We start from the raw sequence: 12380 nt of genomic DNA, 5'->3' as shown, positions 1-12380 counted from the left end.
ACAAGATAGTCTCAAAGATCTATTCCAGCTCTGTCATCCTGTGAGGCTCTAAGTTCTAGCACCAAACTGGTACAGGTAGGACAGTGGGGTACAACGGGAGGCTGAGTTACATGGTGGCCAAGGCAGCCGGTGGCTGGGGCTAAAAGTCAAGGGAGCTAGAGAGGATAAGACAAGGTAATGGATGGGTCATCCACATGGGTATTAGCGAAGGCGATCTCTTGTCACCCCACCCCTATAGAGCACAGGAGATGTGGTGGAGAGGAAAAACCTGACCTGGTGCTGAAATCTTGGAGGAAGGTCAAAGCATGTTCTGGAAGACGGTAATCATAACAACTGGACTTTGTCCTCAGCCCTTCACAAAGTGGCTTCACATCCACTCAACCCTCCAACCCTGCATCACCATTCTCACTTGCGAGAACACAGAGGGGTTTGCTGACATGCCCAAAGTCACACACAAAGTTCACCTTCAAATCCTTCCTTCCCGCTACCCGGTGAGCATTAGGGGAGGGCTGGGTAATGGGGTGGCATGGTAGGATCAGCAAGCCCTGGGGAATAAGTTGTCCAAGCTCCTCTTAGCACCCAGGTGTGTGGGAGAGTTAAAAGTGCCACCTTGGGCACCTAGAAAACTGAGCAAGCCTGAGCCAGTTCCAACCCAGAACATAAAGGCAGTGGGAAAACTCAGACATCAGGCACCTTGAAAAGCCCCCACTACACCACCGGGGTTTCTTTCCATTCCTAGAGGGGATCCTCTACCAACAGGCCAGAGAACAAACAAAAGTTGAACCACAGCGCCCCCTGGCAGGCAAGAGGGCTGGGTACCCCATGAAGAGAGGAGATGAGTTCCTTTAGAGACACATTTTCCAAGGAAAAGGCTGAGGGTAGTTTGCTCACCATTGAAGAAGGTGCCACAGGGCACAGTGGAAGGGCAGAGGAGAATGGGGGAGTGATGGAGTCGGGGGAGACAGGTTGCTGGAGGCAATGGATGTAGGATGGGGTCTAACCAAGTTCTGTCCCCTAGGCCTGCCCAGTAGGGATCCTTCTGCTCAGCCAGGCAAGGGAGAGAGGTTCTGGGGAGTCAGAGTCTCAGCTCCCAGCTGGGGAGATGATATGTCAGGGTCTTGAGAGGAAATAAATTGAGCCTGGTCTCCCCACAGCAGAGAATTCATCAGGGTCCAGGATCTGCCCTCTTTTGGCATCTCCTGGTCAGGCCATGGCTCAGGTATCTGACACCTGGGGCCCAGAGTCACATGCCAGGAAACTCAACACTCTTGAGCCCCAGCCCCCAACTTCCAGCAGCTACGAGCGAGCAGGGCTTCTGGAGGAGGAAGCGGGTCTCCAGAGCTGAGCATCAGGGAGGCTACTTCCCGGGAGAAGGAAGCACAGGAGAAGGCTCTCCCACCAACAGGGGTGAGAGGCTGGCAGGAGGAGGGAGAGGATGAGGGAGGAAAAGCGGGGTAGGGAGAACAGTGCTGGGGCAGGCAGAGGGATAGGTGCTCCAGGAAAAGAGGATGATAGGCACAGAAGGTGGGGCCTAAAGTACAACTTGTCTAGTCACCTAGCCTAACTGGACACCCTAAAGTCCTATTGCTGTCCTTCTTGTCTCCTTCACACTAGTGGCTATCTGGGCCCACCTGGCAATTACCCAGGTAGGCTGGGGGAAGATTTTATTCCAGTGAGGGACATCAATACATGAGTGAGGCAGAAACTTAAAAACTCCCAGACCGAGAATGGCCAAGAGGGCCTTGGTCAACAATCTTCGTAGAAAAATCCCCTAGAATCAAAAAGGCCCCAGTAGGGTACCAAGCCCAGGAGATACTTTTATCTACAGGGCCCTACTGAGAAACCCTAGGCCAAAAAGGGAACTAAGAAAGGCACTCAGGCCTGAGAGAACACTTGAAGAAGGGACCCCAGCCCAAAGAGACCCCAGAGAAGGGTCTCAGGAAGGCAGACCTACAGTAGGGGATAGGATTCTCTTTACTCAATCCTTCTCTATGGGGCCTTTTCTTCCCCAGATCCTACTCCACCCCAGGACTATGCCAAGCTGTGGCCATGCTCCCACCAGCCAGCTACCTGCTGTCCCTCCTGCTGATGATAGGCATGGGAGGTGCCGTGCCCAGCCCCCGGACACTTCCCCAGGGCTGCTACGTGGCAGAGGAAGCTGGTGAGGAGACATTCCGCTGCAGCCAGGCAGGCCTGAGTGCTGTACCCGTTGGCATCCCCAATGACACCCGCAAACTCTACCTGGATGCCAACCGGCTGGCCTCGGTGCCAGCTGGTGCCTTCCAGCACCTGCCTGTCCTGGAGGAGCTGGATCTGTCACATAATGCCCTTGCCCACCTCTCAAGGGCTGCTTTCCAGGGCCTGGCAGGCACTCTGCGCCACCTTGATCTCTCTGCCAACCAGCTGGCCTCGGTGCCTGTGGAGGCCTTCATGGGGCTGCAGATCCAAGTGAACCTATCCGCCAACCCTTGGCACTGTGACTGCGCCCTCCAGGAGGTGCTCAGGAGAGTGAGGCTGGCACCAGGCTCTGGGACGGGCATTGTATGTGGTGCGGGAGCCCGACCAGATCTTGTGGGGCAGGAGTTCCTGCCACTGGCAGGGGGGGAAGAGCTGTGTGGGAGAGGACGAGGTGGGGCCCAGCGGAGCACTGATGTGGCCCTGCTGGTCACCATGGGAGGCTGGCTGGTGCTCGTGGTGGCCTATCTTATTCACTACATGTGGCAGAACCGAGATGAGGCCCGGCGCTCCCTCAAGCGGGTTCCAGTGATGCCCGTGCGCTCCGAGGACTCCTCCACTCTTAGCACAGTTGTCTGAAGGCCAGGGAGCACGCCTCCTAGCCCTGCATCCCACATTCCCACCCCATGCCCTCTCCTTTCCTCTGACCCTCTCTGCCACCTCTGTAGTCTCACCCCACCTCCAAACTCCATCCCACCCCACCCTTCATTCTGTCTCCCCTAAACAACTGATCTCTTGCTCAATCAGCTCCATCTTTGATCACCTAATCTGTGCCTAGATTGTGCTGGACTCAGAAAACCCAAAGCTCCTGAGTCCACAGTCCTGGGGGAACAACAGAACAGAGAATGGCAGTAGGTGGTATGTGTGCCAACCAGGAAGAAGGAGCAGGTAGCTGTGGGAGCACTAAGGAGGGGGCCTCTACCTGGCTTAGGGTAACCTCAAAGGCCTCACACTATTGACGTTTTAACTGACAAAGAATGAAGGGGGCTTTGGGCAGAAAAAGGGGAGGGATGCTAGATGGAAGGTCACGTGCAAAGGCAAGGAAGATGTAAAATAATCTGGAATGTTTGGGCAGTGGCAGGACCTACCTCTGGGCTGGAATAGAGAAGCCAATAGTGGTGAGAGGATGGTGGTGCTGTCAGAAAGTTGAGGTGCGGCCCTGTGGGTGTCTCCTTTCTTCTCCCCCACCCTGTTGCCTCTACTGAGAACCACCACACTTCCTTCTTGCTCATCTCTCTTGCCCCCCAGGCCCCTCTCCCTGTACCCTTTAATGGGGACCCCCTGGTTCAGGGTCCCCTGCTTCCTTTTCTGGAGACTCCCCATCTCTGTCTTCTTTATATATTGAAGGGATTCTTGAACCCCCATCCCTTGGAGGCAAAGTGCTCTGTCTCCTCTATGACTGATCTGGGAATAGGTGACTGGGGGTGGGGGGCTAGAGGGTGTCCTGTCCCCAGAACATCACTAAACAATTCAATAAAGTCACTTTTATGAGCTCCTCTATCTCTTCCTTATTGTTCATTTTATTGAACTTGTGTAGGCTGGCAGCAAGAAGGAGTGGGAGGGGCATTGAGCTCTCTACCACCATCTCCTCCATCACCCCTGGGTGGGGGTGCTCCTGCTGGATTGAATGTCAGATTCCTTTTTCTCCTTTTGCCTCTAAGCTCCTGACACTAGACTCTATCTGCTAGGGAAACCAGGGCCTACGAATTAAAGATGATGGAACAGGAAGATTGGGGAATAGTGGGGTTCTGGTGGAAAGACACACAGGGAGGAGGGAGGGAGGGCAGCATCAAGGCATCAGTCATCAGGCCCTTGGTCTCCAGCCTGCTGGTCCAGGCAGCCTCTCTAGGACCTGCAAGGACAGGAGAGAGGGTCGTAGGAGGCACAGAGAGAAGGGAGCCGCTACCCTCTGGGCAATCTGCCCTTTCTCTCGGCAGGAGTCTGAACAGGGTGTAGGAAGAAACCGGATGCACTCAAAGTTAATACAAGAATTCCTGGGGGGCAGGGGAGAGACTAAATTGGCTGAAGGAGAAGGTTATATGAGATATTCCTATTCCCAAATAGATTTCTCAAGGGACCCAAAGAGGTCAACACCATATCCCCTGCCTCGATGCAGGATGATTTGCCAGTGTGGGCTTCCATAGAAGACAGCTGCTTCTGGGAATCTTATGGGAGCCCCAGTAGCAACTGAAGATAAGAATCATTGAACCAGGGTTTCACCCAGCCGGGGGCAGAGATTTGTGGGTGGCCACCCAAGGAGTGACAGAGAGGAATTCATTGTCTCCCCTGGTCTTTCTGCCCTATCCTGCCTTCTTGTTTTCTTCCCAGGCCCCCCTACACTTCCACTGGACCCCTGTCTCATCCCTGAGGCTCCCCTCCCCCCACCACTTCAAGTGTGAGCTCCCTTATATCATCCAGGAAGCCCCATCTTGACCCACCTCAGAAAAACCTGAGCCCAATCCCCTTTTCTCAAGGGACATGGGTCTCCCACCTCCAGGGATGCTCAGGGATGGGAAAAAAAAAAACTAGGGTGTGGGAAGTTCCAGGTTGCAGCTTTGAGTCCCAGCAACACCCTGGCCTGGGCCTTGGAATCCTGGCCCTATCCCTATCAAAGCCACCATCAGTCCCTCCCCTGCCCCTTTCAGGGTCTGTCCCATTCTGTGCACCCACCATCTACTGGAATCAGGTTGGGACACTTCTCACTGGGGTCTGGGAAATAGATTGTGTAGACCTGTGAGGGTGGGAGGGTGGCAGATAGGCAGGGCACCTGTCTCTGTCACTGATGACCATTCCTGGAGCCTCATTCGACTCTATCATCCAGGCATCAGAGGCCACTTCTGAAAGTCTGCAGAGAGCCACTTCCCCTATCCTGACACCCAGCCCAGTTCTCAGAGGTGAGCTGAGAGTGGGAAAGGATCCAGGCAGGTCGGCTTTGGCTGTAGTTCAGATGGGAGGGGTTCTGAAGCCAGGGGACCTGAGCCCTGGATAACGAGCATTCCACCAATCATCACCATGGCCTTCCTCGTTCAGGCTCCTCTCCCATCTATAGCTAGGACAGGATGCAAGGGACTGGGAGGATGAATGGGGCAAAGATGGGAGGTGAGGGGAGGTGGAAGGAGATGCTTCACTGACTCCCCTGCCTGGGAAGAGACCCCCTCACCCCAGCCAGCTGGAGTCCCTGAGTCAGAACTTGGTGGGAAGAGGGTGTTCGAAGTTGTAGCTACAGTTTGGCTAACACTGAGCTGGACCCCCCACCCCAGACTCCTCCTAACCTGGAACAGTCACTGAACCTGAACAACCCCTCAGCACCCTGACCTCTGGGTTTTGCTTGCCCACTGGGCAGGCGGGAACAGAGTGGCACATTGGCTTCAACCCCCTCCTCAGCTCTGCCAGGGACCAGAGGTCAGGGATCATGGGACCTGTTTTCCAAAACACCACCCGGGCCCTGGTGAGGCAGTTGGATCCTGTTGGGGACTTCATCCTGCTGAACAGCCTCATCGATGCTGCCCACTTTCAGCCCTTCTGCCTAGTACAGAGGAAGAGAAAGGTACGCTTTTCTGGGGGACGCAGTACATCAAGACTGACTTCTCCCTCCAGGGTGCGCTGGAGCCAGTAACAAAACTGCCAGGTACCAAGAGGGTCAGGCCAGATGCCTGGTCTAGTTGAGGCAAGAGGCAGGCACACATCCCAAGTACCCGGGAGGCCTGGGGTAAGCCCAGCTTGTCATTCACAGCCAGCATCCTGCAGCCAGCAGATTGTGGGTGGGAGTGGGGGCAGAGAGGCCCCTCAGCCCTTCCACCATCAGCTTCTTTTTGCCAAGTGGAGCAGAGGCCAGGGCGATAGAAAAAGCAGACACTACAATCAAGGAGCCTCCAGTGTGAGGGCCGAGATGCGAACCTAGATCTCAGCGAGCTCCTAGGCTAATGAAAGAAATAGGAACCTTTCTCTTTGGGGAGCTCCCAGCCCGATGAGACCAAGACATCCCCTAGACACAGCGATTTAAGCACCTACAAAGCCTTATTATTTACTAACCCACTGCCCACTGCCGTTGAGTCGATTCCAACTTACAGCAACCCTACAGGACAGAGTAGAACTGCCCCATAGGTTTCCAAGGAGTGGTTGGTTATTTCGAACTGCCGACCTTTTGTTTAGGAGCCAACCTCTTAACCACTGCACTACCAAGGCTCTTCATTATCTACTAAAAAAATAAATAGAGAGCAAACTGCATACACTAGAGCTGAGAGAGGGAGTGGAAGAGCAATGGATGGGGCATAACCCCACCCTTTCTTGTCTTGGGTTCCCCACAGGTGACTCAAGCACAACACTGAACTCTCCTACAGAGGGAAGGGACGTCAGCATCAAAACCCGATGCAGTTCAGTCGGCTTATTCCAAGGGCAGGGATTGTGTCGCTCTTGTTGGACTGAAGAGAATTCAATCTAGGAAGTTTCCCCTCATTTCTCTGAGACTCAGCCATCAGCAATCTCGCCTGCTTATAAGGAAGGTCGTCCCAAATCAGAAAGGCAGAAAACAGACAAAATAGGGCCTCTGAGCTGCCAAAATAGATGCCATTTTTTCTACCCATTCATTAGACAAACATTTATTGAGTTCCTACAAATGCCAGGCATTGCAGATACAAGGATGAGTAAGTCATGGTGCCCACCCTTAAGGACCTGATAGGATAGTGTATCAATGACAACAACCCAGGGTGACATAATTGCACACAGGAGCCACGCAAGCCCAGGAGGGGCATCTAAATCCAACGTTGACTAAGGTTCACGTACTTTGCTCACAGGAGCACTCACTGAGAACCCATTTATTCTTATTTTACACATAGTTATAATAGTCTTGGAACTATGGCTTCTAGCTGTATGGTGGGTTCAAAGCAGTATCTTTGAAGTGAAAAAACTGTAAAAGGTATATTACAGACAGTTACAATAGCAGCAGTGAGAAACAATGGCCTGATGGTGGGGAGAGACATTATTAAAAGTATTTATAAGATCTCAAAAGCACCTCAGTAGGGCCGTTTAGTGCATCCTCAATGGTCTTGTGTGGACAAATGGCCCTCCCTACCTCAAAAGTCCCTATGGGAATCGGCAATATAGGGAATATTAATCACATTGGCTTTGAGTTACCTGTAAAAAGGTCCAGTTTTACAGCATCCACTCACTGACACTGGGAGCAGGTGACACATTTAACAAAGAGTTTCCCCTATCAGGGCCCAAATGCAAAAGCCACTGTCAAGTTGATTCTGATTCCTAGCAATCCTGTAGGACAGAGTAGAACTGCCCCAGAGGGAGTCCTAGGCTGTAACATTTACAGGAGCGGACTGTCACACCTTTCTCCTGCCCCATCAGGGCAGAGGTAAATAATGCAGAGTGACTGTTGGAAAAACCTCACTATATCTTGCCTACCCCCTTGTCCTTCTTCCCACTGATTAAGACCTCCCCAGGAGTCACGCAGAGCAAGGCCAGTCTCTCTTGGGCATGACAGCCCTTAGATATTGAAGATGGCTCTGGAGCCTCCATCACTTGGGGTCAGCACGTCACCGTTCTTTTCCACCCTTGTCCTTTGTCCGTTTTTATGTTCCCCACCGCCACCACGCACGCATCTCCTTCAGGCTTCGGAATTCAGTTTCTCTTCTCCCAGTCACAATACTCATTTCTGCATATACAACAATTACCATCTTCTTTTAGAACGTTAGAAAAAAGTTAAGTCCCCACACTAATATTAATGTCTGAGGTCAGCTCTCAATTCACATTCACTTTTGGGTCAAGGGCAATTTATCATGCAGAGTCCTTCAGGGAAGGTCTCCTGCAAGGGGTGTGTGGGAACAAGCATGAGGGGGTCTCTGTCCTGTAGAGCCAAGAAAAGACTCTAAGGTCACAATTCAAGGCTGCAGTGATGGAGGAGTAACAGCAGGGGCGAAGACCGCAGCCATAGGGCTCCCAGTGAATATTTGTCACAGTTAGGGGCAAATGTCAAAACTCCCTGGACATAGAGAAGCTCTGCATTATGAATGATCTGGAAAATCTAAAGAAGAGGTGAGCTGCAGTGGGGGGTGGGAGGCAGGTTGAGGGCTCCAGGTGAAAGGCGCTCACACAAGGGGCATGTCACTACCCCCAGAGCAGCATAGACTGTCAGAATTGACAAAGATCTTCATTTTACAAGAGGGTCCAGACAGGGGCAGTGAGTTGCCCAAGGTGACACAGACAGGGAAGAACAAGGACTAGAATCCATGGGGCCCTGTCCCTCTAAGACACGCACACAGAGAGAGACAGAGATGAGAGAGGGGCAAAGAGGAAGAGGGACCCAGCTGAGGGGGGTCTGACATGGATGGGAAAAGGGTTCTACCCACTCAGAGCATCTGAGCCCACCACCACAGGTAGCTGAAGAAGCCAGAACCATTGTTACTACAGAAGCTGCCAGAGGGTGGGGAAAATCTGTACGTGGCAACTGAGGCTGTGGAAACCCTGAAGGAAGCTACACTGGAGAACGGTGGCAAGGCTGGAGGGGGCATCTTCACCACCCTCCTCACTGCTGTGGGGCTCAAGGCTGGCAATCTCCAAGATGTTTCCTCTACCCCACCCCCATCCATGCACACATTTGCCCCCCACTCCTCACTTCTCAAAGCCCCAAAGGACTTCTCCATCTATCATCTCACAGGAATCCTGTGAAGTAGCCTAAATTCCTATTGTATTCCCTATTTCATAGTGTTTAGGAAACTGTATCTCAGAAAAGTTCAGTGACTTACCCAAGATCACCAGCCACTTACTTATTGGCAAATCTGTCCATTTCCCGACTCCCTGCTGGTGTTTTCCCTTCACAGTTCCACCCTCTGCAGAGTTCTCCCACTCTCAGACAGAGTTCCCCTCCCTTTCATTACCTTCCATCTCTCCTCACCACCCTTGACCCCCTCACCCTCTCCTTTGATCGCCTTCTTTCCCCAGGGCACTCTCAGTTTCAACACTGCCATCAACCTGTCTCTGGGTGCCATCTTGGCCCTTTGCCTCAAGTGGCTGGTCATTGGGGTGGAATGTGAGGGAGAGGACGGGAGGCAGGGGTCCCAGGGTCCCCACATCTCAGTTCCAGTCCTTTGCATACAAGCTGAAATTGGGGAGGTTGCAATTTGCCATTACTATTTAGGTCCTATCTCTAAAACCAGCCAGTGGCCTCGGAACCCTCAGGCCCCTCCCCACCTCCACTCTACCTTTTTGTATCACTCCCTAAAGCCTGCACCTCCCACCGACTCCTCCCCTGTTCCCAAGGCCACACAATGTGTGTGGGGTGAGGGGGGGCAGGGAAAGTAAAAAAGAGTCAGAAGACCAATGTCCCATTTCTACCCCCATAGACATCCCTCCATTCAAGGACAAGAAGCTGGAAATATTCCCCCTCAAAGTTGAGAGAATCTGAGGGACTATTCTCCCCTTCCCCACCCCATAATGTGATGGGGGCTGGAGAAGAGTGGACAAAATGTTAAAAAGTTAAGGAGACACAAAGACCCCCTTTCCCAGCTAAGGAAAGGAACTGGTCAAGTCAGGAACCCAAGACTAGAGCTTGGGGGCAACAGTGGGAGAGATGCAGAGGGATCCTTCAGACTTTGGCAGGCCCTGGTGATGACTGGGATCCCAGTCACAGGTTTCTTGGGTCCTGGAAGCACATAAACCCTTGCCCATCCTCCACCATGTTGTTCTAGGCAGGCTGGGACTAAACCCACTCAGGGCTTCAGGATGGTGCAGGGCAACACCTCAACCCTTGTGGCTCTCTGCCCTTGCTCTTCTCTCCATCTGCTATTGCAGTCACCCATGGTGACTACATGTGTCTCTTTTCCCCTCTGCAGGGTCCTCAATGTCTCCATGTAAGGAATTCAGCTCCCCTGAGGTCCCTTGTCTGCTTCCCCCCAACCCCACACCAAACCCTGGCCTTGTCATTTTTCCCTTGAGAGAGGGGACAGGACGCCAAGTCTGAGAAGGGGGCCTCTGAGTATGGGGGTGGGGGACCTGTTAGGTGTGGGCACCTTTTAGATGTGGGGACCCTGGGACTTCTGCCTCCCCTCCTCTCTTTCACATTCCACCTGGCTGTTTTCCCCAATGACCAGCTGCTTGAGGAGAAAGGCCGAGAAGGCACCCAGAGGCAGGCTGATGGAGGTATTGAAACTGAGGGTGCCCTGGGGAAAGAGAGGCGGTCAAAGGCGAGGGTGAGGGGGTGGAGGGTGGTGGGGAGAGACGGGAGACAATGAAAGGAAAGGGAACCCTGGCTGAGAGTGGGAGAACTCTGGCACAAGGTGGAACTGCGAGGGGAAAACACCTAAGCGGGTTTAGAGAGGTAGAGTCCGGGTCACCACTGTCCTGTACCCAAAGCGCCTTCCAGGCCTGAGCCAGCCCCACGGGAGCACACGGGGTTTCGGGTGCTGCAGGCCGAAGTGGAAGAGCAGCAGCCGGCGAACAAGAGCCTGACCCTGCAGCAGCAGAGCGCCCTGCTGAGGGAAGTACTGGCGCTGCCGGGCCAGGCGCCGGCGCGGCGGGAGTTGAAGGGCGCGGTGACGGCGGGGCTGGGACGGCCGGGGGCGGGGTGCTAAGCGAGTCAGGGGCTGGGCTGGAGCGGCGACGGTAGGATTGCGGAGGCTGGGGCGGGGCTAAAGTTGGCTGGGGGAGGGACGGAGACGACGGGGGCGGAGTTGGGGAAATCGCGGGCGGGGCTGAAGTGGTGAGGGCTGGACGCGTGCGCGGCGCGGCGTTCGGGGCGGAGCTGGATGGTGTCGGAAGGATTGCGGGAGGAGACGTGAGCGTGGTTTAAAACGGCTGGGGGCGGGGCTTGAGTCGGCCGGAGGCGTGGCTACAGGCAGAGCTGCGGGCTGCTGGGGGCCAAGTGTCGGCTGGGTGGCTGGAACGGGCCTCTCACACCCCGGAGACTTCAGCTAGCATGTCCACCCAAGGGAAGCTCTTTCAAGGCTGAGGAAGAGACCCTGAGCCCCAACCCTGAGGGAATCCTCAAAATGAGAAGACCTGGCCCCCATTCCTCAGGGAGCTACCTGTCTCTCTGACTAGAGGAAGATCCAGCTGATCAAGTCCTAGCTCACTGCCAGGTGGATGGGGCCCTGGCTCTTGATGAGCCAGTGGCTCTGGGAGTTCTGGGGAGGCCCCGGAGACACAGTCCTCGGCTGCAGGAGTCTTCTGGCAAGCTCAACGCCATACTGGCTGGGAACATCATCTATCTGCTGGGGACTCCGCAAGGGAGGGGGTGTGTAGGCCCTGATGTGACAGGCCTACTGGGTTAGGCTTAGTGGTACCAAGCAGGACCTGCAAAAATGAAGAATTATTATTCAAGACGGTGACAACAGAACGTTGAACCAAGTACTGCACAGGTGGAACACCCATGACGCCAATCCTTGTACCAAGCTACAGGCAGTGAAGCAGGGCCCAACCCTGCTGTCCCCCGCTCCAAGGAACAGGCAAGAGGTGCTACCCCACCTGCTGTTCTTGTTTGCCATTGAATTGATTCCGACTCATACCGACTCTGTAAGGACAGAGTAGAACTGCCCCATAGGATTTCCTAGGCTGTAACAATGGGCTCAAACATAGCAATGATTGTGAGGGTGGTGCAGGACCAGGCAGTGTTTCATTCTGTTATACATAGGATCACTATGAGTCAAAACCAACACAATAGCACCTAACAACAACAACAATCTTTATGGGAGCAGATAGCCAGGTCTTTCCTCCCGCAGAGCTGTTAGTGGGTTCAAACCACTGACCTTTTGGTTAGCCAAGTGCTTAACTGTTTGCATCACCAGGGCCCCTTGCAAGCCCACCTAACCTGTCCATTTTCCCTAAAGAAAGTGGAACACACCCCTCCTGGACTCTCCTCTCATCTTCTCCTGGGGAAGAATGAGTGGATCTGCCCTCCCAAGTTAGCCCCAGCTCCCAGACCCCCTTGCAGTCTCCTGCCCCCCAGAGGGAGAGAGGGCATACCTCTGTCTCTTCCCTCTCCACTTCTCTGTCCTCTGCAGAGCTGAGCAAGGAGCAACAGCAGCTGCTGGCCATGTCTGTGGAGAAAGGGATCCTGCCCCAACAGATGAAGCTGGTGAGAAGTCCAGGGTGTGCAGGCTGGACATGGGGGTGAATGTGAGCACTAGAAGGGATCCTGGAGC

General features: G+C 53.9%; 1 protein-coding gene across 1 annotated transcript; it reads left to right on the top strand.

The window, feature by feature from the left end:
* Nucleotides 1-1210: 1210 nt before the first annotated feature.
* LRRC3C (leucine rich repeat containing 3C) lies at nucleotides 1211-2814 on the top strand. Its single transcript, XM_064270321.1, has 2 exons — nucleotides 1211-1331; nucleotides 1967-2814. The coding sequence occupies exons 1-2, from the start codon at nucleotides 1211-1213 to the stop codon at nucleotides 2812-2814; spliced, it is 969 nt and encodes a 322-aa protein (XP_064126391.1).
* Nucleotides 2815-12380: the final 9566 nt, after the last annotated feature.

This window comes from Loxodonta africana, chromosome 18 (assembly GCF_030014295.1).
Source record: "Loxodonta africana isolate mLoxAfr1 chromosome 18, mLoxAfr1.hap2, whole genome shotgun sequence".
Lineage (NCBI taxonomy): Eukaryota > Metazoa > Chordata > Mammalia > Proboscidea > Elephantidae > Loxodonta > Loxodonta africana.
Note: the sequence above shows the minus strand (reverse complement) of the source record. Positions and strands in the feature narration are given on the sequence as shown.